This window comes from Acinonyx jubatus, chromosome A1, assembly GCF_027475565.1.
Source record: "Acinonyx jubatus isolate Ajub_Pintada_27869175 chromosome A1, VMU_Ajub_asm_v1.0, whole genome shotgun sequence".
Lineage (NCBI taxonomy): Eukaryota > Metazoa > Chordata > Mammalia > Carnivora > Felidae > Acinonyx > Acinonyx jubatus.
The window spans coordinates 96580562-96594293 of NC_069380.1; the positions used below are offsets into that span (position 1 = coordinate 96580562).

At 34.4% G+C, this 13732-nt stretch overlaps 1 protein-coding gene across 4 annotated transcripts in view; it reads left to right on the forward strand.

Annotated features, from left to right (window-relative positions):
• DMXL1 (Dmx like 1) overlaps positions 1-13732 on the forward strand; it is a 134005-nt gene that overhangs the window by 105230 nt on the left and 15043 nt on the right. For all 4 annotated transcript variants that reach the window (XM_027076847.2, XM_053220029.1, XM_015076693.3 and 1 more), the window contains 5 exons: positions 5245-5331; positions 7687-7808; positions 8177-8318; positions 11977-12037; positions 13545-13672. In XM_027076847.2, the coding sequence (XP_026932648.1) occupies positions 5245-5331; positions 7687-7808; positions 8177-8318; positions 11977-12037; positions 13545-13672 (540 nt within the window). The remainder of the gene's footprint in view (positions 1-5244; positions 5332-7686; positions 7809-8176; positions 8319-11976; positions 12038-13544; positions 13673-13732) is intronic.

Genomic DNA, 13732 nt, shown 5'->3' on the forward strand with positions numbered 1-13732 from the left:
GTACATGTCACATATATTGTTTATCCAGTCATCTATCAATGGATATTTGGGTTGTTTTCATCTTTTGGGTGCTGTGAGTAATGTGTTGTGAAAATTGATGTATATATCTGTTTAAGTCTCTGCTTTCAGTTCTTCTGGACACATACCCAGAAATGGAATTGCTGTCATCTGTGGTAATTCTTTCTTTTTTGATCTGCGTAATCTCTTAAAATCTCTTCTGGTACTAATATTTGGATTCTTTCTTCCTCGCAAATCCAGCCCAATCAGATTTTATTTTATTTATTTTTAAATTTACATCCAAGTTAGCGTATAGTGCAACAGTGATTTCAGGAGTAGATTCCTTAGTGTCCCTTACCGATTTAGCCCATCCCCCCCCCACACCCCGTCCAGTAACCCTCTCTTTGTTCTCCATATTTATGAGTCTCTTATGTTTTGTCCCCCTCCCTGTTTTTATATTATTTTTGCTTCCCTTCCCTATGTTCATGTGTTTTGTATGTTGAAGTCTTCCTGTGAGTGAAGTCCTATGATATTTGTCTTTCTCTGACTAATTTCACTTAGCACAGTACCCTCTAGTTCCATCCACGTAGTTGGAAATGGCAAGATTTCATTCTTTTTTATTGCAGAGTAATATTCCATTGTGTATATATACCACATCTTCTTTATCCATTCATTTGTCGATGGACATTTGCAGCCCAATCAGATTCTAAACCATGGCCTGAAACCTTTTGTTAAGGTTTACATTAAACATACATTAAATTTTACATTAAGATAGTATTTATTGTGATTTTTTTTTTTTACTTTGGTTTTATATTGTATGGCCTTTAGCAAATTAAATTATGTTCATAGCTCATGCAGGTTCTCTGTTTTGAGCATATCATGTTTCCACTTCTTTCTTTCCCACCTTAGATTTCATGATTCATCATTCTGAAAAATCCTCAACCCTTTTGTGCCATTATCTCTATGGTGTATTTGCCTTGAAAATCCCCAAACCTCTTTACATGCAACTCTCTGTCTACTCTGTGCCTTTGTCATAGAACATGAGTTCACTCCTTGATGAGTCACAAACTGCATCAGGTTGCATTTTTGCACAAAGAAAACTTTATTAGCAGCAAATAAGGAGATTGTGAGGAATGGCTTCCAAAGCCATGATCCTGGCACAAGAGTGGATGGGTTCCTTTTATTTGGGATTAGGATGAATATTTAGATAGAGAAGCCTTATTATCCTATGTAGTGGTGGGCATAAGGTCACACATGTGCCTTAAGGAAACGTGCCTATACACACATTGTATATTGTATAAGGCTTGTGCTCCTCCTTGGGCAGATATTTTAGTATTATAATGAGGGAAAGGTAGTGATAGGTCATTCTAGAGATCCCTCTATGGTCCATCTGTGTAGTCTGGAGTCAGGGGTTAAGTTCAGACTGGCCTGCCAGTCTTGTCAGGGCAGTTGCTATTGCCAGAGGGGCAGTGTTGACTTCTGTTTGCCTGAGTTAAGAGATAAGCTGGAAAGAAGAGCTTAAGGAAGAAAGAATATAGGACAAAGGTCAGTGAATACGAGCAAGTGGATAGTAAAGGTCAGATCCTGGGGATTAGCTGGTGACATCTTCACCTCAAGAGCTGAACGTGGATGAAGAAAAAGCACAAACAGTGGGGGTTTGCCTTACTTAAAATTTATAGCCACAATTCCCAAATTACCCAACGATCAAAATAAATTACTCTGTAGTACTTGTTTTGTTTTGTTTTGTTTTTCATTCTCCCCACTTTACTCTCTTTCCTCAAACTTCCAGTACTCCTTGACTGTTTGCCACCGATGACCTTGTTCTGTCATCAAAATAAGTGCAGTCATCGGGAATGTAGACTAATCTTTCCACCACCAAATCTTACTTCTGCTCTATATGCAGATGTTTCATTAACTTCTCTAACAGTAGATAGACTGTCACTCTTTTGTCCAAAACCAGATCTTCCATTTGTACGCTGATCGTATGGGCTCTTACCTACCCAAGGACTTTGCTTCAGTAGTTATCCCTCCTCCCCCACCTCCATCTTCATTAATAAATATTTACCTCTCTGATCATTCTCTACATAAGCAAATATATTTTATTGTCTTTCTTTCAAATAAAAACCAAAAAACCTACCTTTGAATTGGTCTACTATCCCATTGCTTTAATTTCCCTATCTAGGAAAATTCATTTATAGAATTGCCTATAAAGTCATTATAGAAGACTTAAAGAGTAATGATGCAGACACTCCCTGGAGGAACCACCCAGTTTAAGAAATAAAATATTATCAATTCATTTGAGTGCCTCTGTGAATCTTCCCCAATGGATTTACCTCCCTATTCACCATGTGTCTCTTTAAACTAGTTATCTCCAGCCCACTACACTGAGATGTTACTAGTCAAAGTCACCCTTGACTCCCACTATGCTAAATTCAGTAGTTGGTTCTGTCTTCCTTTAATTCAGTGTTTCAGTATCTTTTGATACCGTTGACCACAGCCACCTTCTTAAAACTCTTGCTTCACTTGGTTTCTATTAACATCATATTTGATTATTTAGTATTCATACTTGGAAAATGTTTCTTGTTCTGTCTGTTTATTCTGTCAGTATTCCTCTTTCCTAAAACTACTTCCATTTCGAATTGACCTTCCCCCCCCCCCTTTTTTTTGTGGTACATCTCCTTTATTTCCCCCTTTTTTGAAACATGGGGTATACCAGGACTTAGTTCTGTAACATTTTCTATTCCCTATTTTTACTTTCTCTTTGGTTTATCTCATGGTTTAAATATCCTCCATAGGCCGATAACTCTTAAATCTCTCTAGCCCATTCATTTCCTGAACTCTGGACTTGACTTCTTAATCTAATAGCTACCTCACCCTGAATGTCAAGAGTAGAATTTTCTATCTTCTCATCTTTATCTAAATCCTTACTTTTCCTTCACTTTTGTCTCATTAAATGGTACCTTCACTTACCCAGTTTTTAGGTCTGAAAACTAGGAGTTATACTTGCTTTTTTTTACTCTTACTATAATTTCATTCCATTAGCAAAATTTACCCTAATTCCAACCAACTATCACTACCACCATTGCTACTACCCTAATTAAACCCACCTTTACCTCTTCAGCAACTGAAGTAGCCTGTTGACTGTTTTCTGGCAACCATTCTCACACCCTTTATACTTTACCTCACAACTTGCAGAACTGTCTAAACCCTGCAGTGTCTTCCTAGCTCCAAAATAAAATCTGAACTCTTCATTGTGGCTTTTAAGACTCTTTGCAAACTGAATCTTGCCTGGTATTCAATCTCCTACCACTTGTCATTGTTTTCTAAATTAAATACTAAGTTTTTGAGATGCTAAACACCATTCCTTCCCTCTCCCTCCACTTGATTTTAAAGCAGGTGATCTTGAGACCATAATATTAAGAAATAATGTTTTATTAAATAAAGATTTTGAGAGGACAGGCATGTATTTTCACATTGAAGAAGCTTTTTAAGTTTATGCCTGCAGGAGCCTGTTTCCCTATCAGGTAAAGTTGGAAAAAGCTCTGCAGCTAAAACTAGTATGTTTCCCCCCACCCACCCGTTATCAGCACATAACATACTCCTCCACTTCCTGCAAACATCATTTGTCTCTCCTTCCAATTTCTTCAAAATCTAGTAGTAGACACTTAGTATACTTTATTTTTTTAGTTTTTTTAAATGCTTATTTATTTTTGAGACAATGCAAGAGACAGAGTGCAAGCAGCAGAGGGGCAGACAGAGGGAGACACAGAATCCGAAGCAGGCTCCAGGCTCTGAGCAGTCAGCCCAGAGCCCAACGTGGGGCCCGAACTCACGAAGTGAGATCACGCCCTAAGCTGAGGCTGGACGCTTAACCAACTGAGCCATTCAGGCGCCCTGACACTCAGTATACTTTAGATACCAGATATTATAGATAGGTCACTAAGTTGGGATTCTGTCATAAAATTACAGAATTTGAGATAAGATTTTTGTTAGAAAAGAGGTTGACCCCAAAATCAACCAAAATGTTTGGCAAACCCTGAAAATCTTTGGTTTGTTATCAGATTGTATTTTCGATTTGAACATCTTTGACATCATTACATCTAGTGACTAGGAGTTTAGTTGGCATAGGATTATTTGAGTTTTTATCTTAGGCGTCTCATCTTTGCAATTCAACAGTCTTTTATATTTGCCATTTAAAAAATACTGCTAATTCTACTCGGTTCTGTTGGTGAAACACTGGACAGGCATTGGTGATGTTTTTATCTAAACTTTGCAGGACTTAAATTTGTTATATTCTTATTTTGGATTAATAACGTCCGCACTTCTCAATGAGTTGTGAACCATTTTATACTAATTCATCTTAAAGAATGAAGGTTAGGGATATAAAATAAGATGAAACACTATCCTATATTAACATTTTTAATTCTTAATAATTACCTTCTCTTTTTACCTCTGTTTAGTTTAGTAAATATTGATTTATACAGTATTCTCTTCTGAGTTCAAAGACCTTGTATGTACCTTCTTTGGGGTAAGCTAAAGGTCAGATTATTTCCCTCATCCAAAGTACATTGAATTATGGTTTATTCAGCTATTAAAAATGACTACTGACCTAAAATGACTTACTGACCCTGGGGAAATTACTGTGCCTTTCAGGGTTTCAGGTTGTTTGTTTGTTTGTTTGTTTGTTTTTATAAATTAAAAGCCGTTTTAGACCAGGATTCAGTAAGCTGGCCATATTTGACCTGTTCTTTACAGGCAGTAAACTAAGAATGGTCCTTATATTTTTAAAAGGTTGTTCTAAAAAAAAAAAGAAAAGATAAATATACAACAGTGATCTTCTATGACGTGCAAAACATATAAAAATATTTACTTTCTGACCTAATATTTATCAGAAGATTATAATACTAAGAAATAGGGTAAACAAATCTTGTTTTAATGATTAGAGTGTCTTGATCCTTTAAAGTTAATTCATTGCAGTTAACTTATTGGGAATGTGAGCAATCAAGAAGTTGTATTTTGTATCACCTGTCTTTTTATATATGAAAAGGCAAGCTTGAAAAAGTTTAAATTTCCCTGTTCGCATGAGTTTTATTTTAGGGATGAGTAGCATGTAAAACAATACCTTTAGATATGAAATATTTAAAAAGTTTCTTTAATTTATACAAGTATTAAATGACAGATTTGCATATATTATTTTTCCTGTGATTAAAATTACTATATTTTTATGTTCTATTTCCTTCTGTTTAGATAGAAGCAGACTTGGGATATCCTGGAGGTAAAGCAAGGATTATTCACAAGGAATCTGATATCATTACTGCCTTTGCTGTTAATAAAGTAAGTAGATAGACTTTTTTTCTTTGATGACTAAGTATTCATGGTTGAAGAAAGTCCCGTTTTGTCAGTTTATTCAGTATTAGTATTTTTCTGTCTGAAAGCTACTTCCCATTGCCTAAATTGCAATCTGAATAAGTTATTTTATTTTATAAAATGATTATATTGTTTGATAATTATATATTGCATATGTAGGAGATAAAATAATGTTTAATTACTACACAGAGAGAATATCAAGTATTTATATATGCAGTAGCCTTGAGAATTTTATAACACATTACAGCATTTAATCCAAAGAAAAGATTTTTTATTTTCCTTATATGAATATGTTGAATGTGATTACTAATATTAGATCAAATTTAAGCTTTTATATGACTTATAGAAATTCTCTCTCTTTGACTTACAACCATAGTAGCTGCCTAACTAGTGTTTCTTTTACATTCCTTAGTTTTCTACTCAACATCTTCCTCAAAAGTGTCTGTAAGCTACTTATAGAAGAGATATAACCTTAGATACACAGTAACGTAAGGTCAAAAATTACTCTAATCATTTTCTTCTTTTCTCTTACCTAAATGCTTTACTGCACAATTTTATTTATACACACGTGCACACACACACAAATATATATATTTAAGTATGTATATCTTCTTTTTCAAGTATTCCTAATTTTAAAATTTTTAAATATTATTTAGGTAAATATTCTATGGCATTACCTCTTCATTAATCATTTCACCAGTTGTTTCTCCATCATCCTATTCTGTGTCTTTCTTTCTATTTCTCCTAGGTAGTTCCTTTGTCATTCTGCCCTCATCTTTCCCTGTGTCTTTTGTCTCGTTTCTCTCTTCTACACACCCCCAAACAGTGACTGATTCTGTTGAAGACAAGCAAGTTTGGAAACAGCCCCTTAGCTAGGCAGTTCTCAGTTCTAATATCTATGTAATATGATATATTACAGCCCCCTTTTTTTTTTTTGGATGTATATAAGTAACAAAAAATGAACAATCATCCACATATATAAAATCTGTGTTCCACTATATAAGAATAGGGTACCTGTTTAATTTTTATTTCTCCTGATTTATTATTGTTTTACATCTTGCTAAATTTGTATTTGAGAAACAATACCTTTTGCTTTAAATTGCATTATTTTAAAATGTTGATGAGATTGAACTTTTTCCCATTTGTTTAGTTGTGAATTATCTGTGACAATTTTTCCCTGCATTCAAGCTAGCAAGTTAGCTTTCTCAGTTTAACAAATGCTGTAAGAAGACACAGACTCTTGGACCACAGACCATTACAGTTTATTACTAATAGCAGAAATACTATCCAGGAATATTAGCATTTATGCTCTGGTTCCCTGTGTTCAAATTACCACAGAGTGGCAGGGAGAAGGTCAAATGATAACTGCACAGAATGGGTTGTGTATGGTAAGGAAAGGAACATAGAGTTTAGGAAACCTAAATCTCTCTAATGAACATTACATATACCTGCCCTTTGATCTGGAGAGAGACACTGTAGGTATGTAGCCATCCTCCAGAACAAATAGCAGTCAGTAAGTCGCTCAGAAAAGATGGAGAAATGGAGGGACCCGTAGAGAATTCCTTATCCATTTATGTCTGGGATATTCATTTTTTTGTTTTAGTTTGTATTAGCATTTTACATAGTGGAAATATTAACCTTGTTTTCTCTTTGCTGTCAGTATCCTGTCATTTTCTCTTTTAGAGGTGTATATTTTCAGTTCATAGATGGTTAAAATTTTAGGTCATTTAATCTCACCAGCATTTAATTTATGATTTATTCTGGCATACGTCCCCACTCTTTTTCTACTCCCTGCATCTCTTCTTTGTGACCATTTCTCAAATTGTGTTTTTCTTGTCTAGGACTGAAAAGCTTTAGGTGAAAGTGGTACTACCTTATTTGAATAATGCACCATTATTTTAGTGTGATGCTCCTTATTTCCCTCACCTTTTTCTACCTTCTAGAGCTTCTGTCTTTTTTCAACAGCTCCTTCAAATTTCTGAACTGTGTCAAAACCTTGGGGAGATTGTACCATACTAGCAAACTGGAAAGACAATGCTGGGAGAAGAAATAAAGTAGTATATGTTTTACCATGTAGAGGAGGCTTTCTGTTAGATGCTCTTGAATTCTTTGAACATAAACATATCTCCAAGATCAAGCTGAAAATAATTACACTCAAGATTTAATTATTAGAATTAATTTTAAAGAGTCGTTGGTGAAAATGCTATCTTTTCTCTATCTTAAAGTTACCATTTCTAGGGGCTATTTTGTAGTTTCCATTTTCAGAAGTAGCTCATATGCATGCTTTTTTATTTAAAAGTTACCATATGATTTGTTTTTCAGGCAAATAGAAACTGCATAGCAATTGCTTCAAGCCATGATGTTCAAGAGCTGGATGTTTCTGGAATTCTGGCTACACAGATCTATACTTGGGTAGATGATGATACTGAAATGGAAAACAAAGGGTACTTTTATACTTTGTTTTTATTCAGTAACATTGTGTTAAAAATGATGATATCCACAGGACTGTAACTTTCAAAAGACATTTAGAGGAATGTTCCTAGATTGTAAATACAGTGGTTGCCACTATGCAAAAGAGTGCAAAGGGGGTGGCAGGAACTTTAAAGAAAGGAATTGAGAGTTGGAAGAGAATAAAGTGAGAGGACCTAAAATTGTTCACATATGAAGTTACTGTCTTTGAGTTGGGGGTTAAGGGCTGAAGAAAATTAATTTTGGAGGGAAATAGAAAATCATATATTAGAGCTTTCATGTATAACAGAAGAAATGAAGAACTGATGGGATTGCTTTCATTCCGGTTGACATTCTTTTGTAGATCAGAAGATTTCTTGGTTATACATGCTCGGGATGATTTAACAGCTGTGCAAGGTACAACCCCATATACACACAGCAATCCCGGCACTCCGATCAATATGCCATGGCTTGGAAGTACACAGACCGGCAGAGGAGCCTCTGTGGTACGTCAAGTTAAAATGTGGTGCATAATAAATGTCCTTTTTTCCCCTCTAGCTTAATGGAGGAGGGGTGATCTAAACAGATTTTTGAAAAATTCCCAACTTTTTAGTAAGTCATAATTGCTGGAAATTATAAATTTTGATTATGAAGAACAACATGTTTCCTCTTGAAAAAGATAAAATGATTTTAAATAAATAACTTAAAATACAGAGAGTTGCGTTTTACCTAATTATTTGGAACTTATTGGTACACATCAGCCTCAGCAAGCTAAGATCTAGGCTCAAATCCTGCTTTTTTTTTTTTCAACATTTTTTTTCAACCTTTTTTAAAAACTTTTTTTTAAACATTTATTTATTATTGAGAGACAGAGAGACGCAGGGGACGGGTACACAGAGGGGGAGACACAGAATCCGAAGTAGGCTCCAGGCTCTGAGGTGTCAGCACAGAGCTCAATGTGGGGCTCGAAGTCACAAACTGCGAGATCATGACCTGAGTCGAAGTCGGTGGCTTAACCGACTGAGCCCCCCAGATGCCCCTGGGTCAAATCCTGCTTACCAGCTGTTTCTGTATAGACAGCCTGCTTAAGGATAGTGTTTACATTTTTCAGTGCTACAGGAAGAATCAAAAGAAGAGTGGTATTTTGTGACACATAAAAATGATATGACATTAGATTTCATTGTCTGTAAGTAAAGTTTTATTGGAACATAGCCACAGTAATTTGTTTATATTTTGTCTGAGGATTTTCTTGAGCCCTGAGTAAGATGTGATCCATGTGTAAACCTCCATGAGATTCTTTTATTAATACTTAATGATACATAGAGTCAGAGAAACCCAGCACCAGTAATTCTTTCAGTGGCTCTCTGGGGGTGAGGTTATTTTCAGTTTCCTAATTCCTACAGTATTCTTTCCTTGGCCTCCGCCACCAAACTTTTTTACTAAGAGTAATTATTTAAGTAAAGGCTTAATCATCTTTAATAATACCTGACAGTGTTTTATATTCATGTAGTTCTGTCAGTCATATAACCTTATTTTTTGTCATATAATCCTTTTATTCTTTGAGGTATCTGTTGAGATGGCTGTTATAACTACTCCTGCTTACCATTTTTTAGATGAAGGTTGAGTTCCAAGAAGGTCTAGTGATTTAACTTAGGTCATTATCTCAAATCTGTGGTAGAGCTTATTATATTAAAGTCTTCTGTTCCTCTTAGCTCGTGGATTTCAGGTAGGAGTGTTTTAAGTATTGAAGAATTTGAAAAGCAATATAGTAATTATTCAAATCAAATGACTTGGTCATTTATAGTTCATTTTTTTCCAACTGACAGATATATTAAAATACATTAATTATAAAATTTACTGATATTACCATCTTTTAAAGGGAAACTTAGAATATACAAAATATAGACATAAAAGACCATTTTTCCAACTCCAGTTTCAGACAATGTATTACAGCTATTCCTGTAACAGATTTCTTGCTGGTCTCTGATTCCATACTTGCTCCCTCTGTTCTGTATATAGCGGCCAGAGTTGCTGTTTCCTAAGCATCATTTAGGTTGTCACTCCACTGTTTATTTTACTTGTTTGATTGATTTTTAAGTAGGCTCCATCCCTATGGTGGGGTTTGAACTCACGACCAGGAGATTAAGAGTCACGTGCTCTCTTACTCCGGTGTTTAAAACTTTCAAATTTCCTGGTACAGCTTTAAAAAAACAAGTCCCTAACATGGCGCTAAGGTCCTGTGTGATTCGACCCCTGCCAGCTTCTGCAGCCTCGTCCTCTGTTCACTCCATACCTGATTCACTTTGCTCTGCTTACAGTGGCCTTGTCTCCATCTCTGGAAGCATGAAGTGCACTGCCCTGTCCACAGCCTTTGCCATGCTTGCTGCTTCAAATACTCTTTTTTCTTTTTGACCTTTCAGATCTCAACTCACATTCCCAGAAATTTCCCTTGCTTCCTTCGTGACAGCATCTGCTCCTCTCTCCCCTCCCGGTAGTCACTCAGTATCATATTATCCCATTTTATCATATTTATGGCCTTTATCAGTTTTGAAATTATCTGTTTATTATTTAGTTGTCTTTTTTGGGTAACGTTTATTTATTTAGTTTGAGAGTGAGCATGTGAACAGGGGAGAGGCGGGGGGGTGGGGAGAAGAAGACAGAGAATCCCAAGCAGGTTCCACTGTGTCAGTGCATAGCCTGACGTGGGGCTCGAACAAAGGAACCGTGAGATCATGACCTGAGCCGAGATCAAGAGTCAGATGTTTAGGCCATTGAGTCACCCCAGCAGCCTTTTCTTTCGTTGTCTTTTTTAATGGTGTAAGTTCCCTGAGAGATTACATTATGCCTCCCTTAGACACTGATGATCTCTAACCAGAATAGTGTTTAACATATAGTCAGTGCTCAGAAAATACTTGCTTATACTCCAAAGCATTATAATACAGAAATTTACCTTTGTCATTCCTGTTAGGACTGAATTTTCTTTCTGTCTGCCTCTTACAAGGACATGTTTTTAATGGAGATGATGGTGATTTGTAAGCATAATGAGCTGATCGAGCCCCACTTCATTAAGTAAAAGACCCAGTATAATACAATGGTTGTTTTTTATATGGATCTTCTAAAATAAGTAACAATTTATTTCCTTTATAATGTTCTGTACATGCTCTGAGAGATTTTTTAAACCTCTGTTTATGTATTTTTTTACTTATGGTTTTTCTTGGATACTTTAGTCGAAGGAAGAAGAACAGGAGTATTTAAGCATTTCTTAATTAAAAGGAACATGAGATTTCAACACGAAATTTACTAAACGAAAGAAACATTCAGCAAGTTTTCTTTTTTTGTGGAGGATTAATAAAATATTTTCTTTACTGATTTATTCAATTACAAATTCGAACAAAAAAGAATAGTTGTCATGACCAACTTCTGCTTTGGGAATATAATCACAACCATAAACACCTTTTAGTGTTTGTGTCCTTCACCATTTGTGCTGTCCTGCTCTCTTCCCTCCCTACCAAATCCCCCCTTTACTCACAACTTCAGTGTAATGGGAAGTTTAAAATTCACAAGACAACAACAAAAACATCTACTCAAGACTGATGCTACAAACCTAGGATAGCATATAATTATACTTATGGTGCTATATAACTAGGAATTGTTCTATTAATTAAAATTATCCCTTTAATTATGCATATTTATTCTTATTTGACAGGCTACTTAAATCATTCAAAGCATGACTTAAAAATGGATAACTAAACAATTCCAAACTAGCAATTAAAAATTTATACAATTTCTGTTTACCTCTTTTTTTTTTTCACATGCTTCTGCCTGTCTTTTTAACCTTATACTATTCAGGATTATTCCAATAAATTTAATGGGATCAGAAAAGAATTGGCAAGAAAGGAGGTAAGAGTAAATTCTCAAGGTGAATTTGTTCTTAGAGCCTTGTCAGTGATGCAGAAAATGTATGTATACTTAAATGTAAGAGAGTTGAGCTATTAAGTTTAATTTCTGCTAACCGTGCTTGGTATTTTTAGCACCCATAATGGTAGTTATGGAATCACATAAAAAATAAATAAATAGATGTTATTTGAATTTCCTGTCACAATTTGTATCTTTAATACTACTTTTTAGCATAACTATAGAAGAACAATTTTTCTTTCTTAACAGATGATTAAGAAAGCCATTAATAATGTCAGAAGAATGACTTCTCATCCAACTCTTCCGTACTGTAAGTTGATCATAATTAGCCCGTGTTCTAAGCAGTTTAAAGGAAGCTTTTAGTTTCAATTGAAAGATAGTCAAGTATTTTACTTTTTTTGTAGAGAATGTGTGCTAGTAAATAAAATCTTCATTTCAAAATTAGATAAAAATAGAAAAAGAAATTTTCTGGAATTAATAGAGAAGGCTAACTTGATGCAGTAAATTTTTACCATTTTGACTGCGTATTTCTAAGTTAGCACATTTTATTTTTGAACATTACTGGTTATTATTTTAATAGGATCACTCCCATATTTTATTAAGTAAATTAGAATGATATTGTGGTCACTTATTGCCTCATCATAATCAGTTTGTATTTTATTAATATTTTGTCCATTTGCCTTTTATCAGACACACTAATTAATAGTAGGCATAGGAAATGGTTAGTCATAAGTTCTTATACTCTCAGGCAGGATATGTTATTTTCAGGTAATTATTTCAGTTATAGTAATAAGCATAGTGCATGTTAATTAAGAGGTATTCATGTCCCTTCAATTTAATAACATATAAAAAAATTTTACTACTTTTTTTTATGAGAGATACTCTGATAAAATACAGTTGACAAAACCAGTGTCCTTTTCTTCTTCACTGTTCTAAGTGCCACAAGCACCTGTTTTCCAAATTATATACCATATCTAACAAAAGGATTCAAGGGTTTATATTTAAAATGAAGAGAGTAACTTTTGTTACTTATACTAAAGGTATAAAATAATCTAAAAATTAATCAATGTTTTTACTACATTGGATACCACCTTACCACTGATAATTACACTTAACATAAATTGAGTCCTACATGTTAGGCATATTTCTAAATGATGTATATGGTTTATCTCATTTCCTTCTAACAACTGTCCATTAACTTATATATCATTATTCCCCTTTTACAGGACAATATGAAATAGGCTCAGGGAGATTAAATAAGGTTCCTAATATCACCAAATTAGGAATTGGCAAAGTAAAGAATTAATAATTATTTAGCTTATTCATATTCCTCAGTGAAACATACAACATATATTTGAGCTATCCGGTCAATCAGAATAAGTATTAGAAGTGATATCTTTCTTTACCATGCATGACGTTCAAGACTTCCTATAACCTTTTTTTCCCACAGAAAATGTATACATTTAAACATTAATAGTATGACTGATAAGAAATGACTCATTTGTACACCCAAGAGTTTGTTAACTGGTTATTGCACAAAGTATTTATTAAAGGCTGGTAAAACCTCTTTGAGATAATTTCAAAAGGAATAAAATTCTTAGAGGTCTGATTTAATTGCTTCTGCCATGTAGTGTTTAGTCAAATGAAAGTCATCATAAAACTGTTTTTAAGATTCAAAATACTCAATTGAAATTTCATAACAATTGACTGTGATTTATTTCATAGGTGTCTCTGTCATAAAGGTTTGCACATTGGATTCACAAATTAACTTACCAAAGATTCCTGTAATAAATTGACAATATTTGTCCTTTTTGCAGATCTGACAGGAGCTCAAGATGGAAGTGTCAGAATGTTTGAATGGGGCCATTCTCAACAAATAACCTGTTTTCGATCTGGTGGCAATTCAAGAGTTACAAGAATGAGATTTAACTATCAAGGAAACAAGGTAGCATATGAAAATGTAAATGGGAATATGGTTTGATTATGTTGGAGGTTTATAAATGTT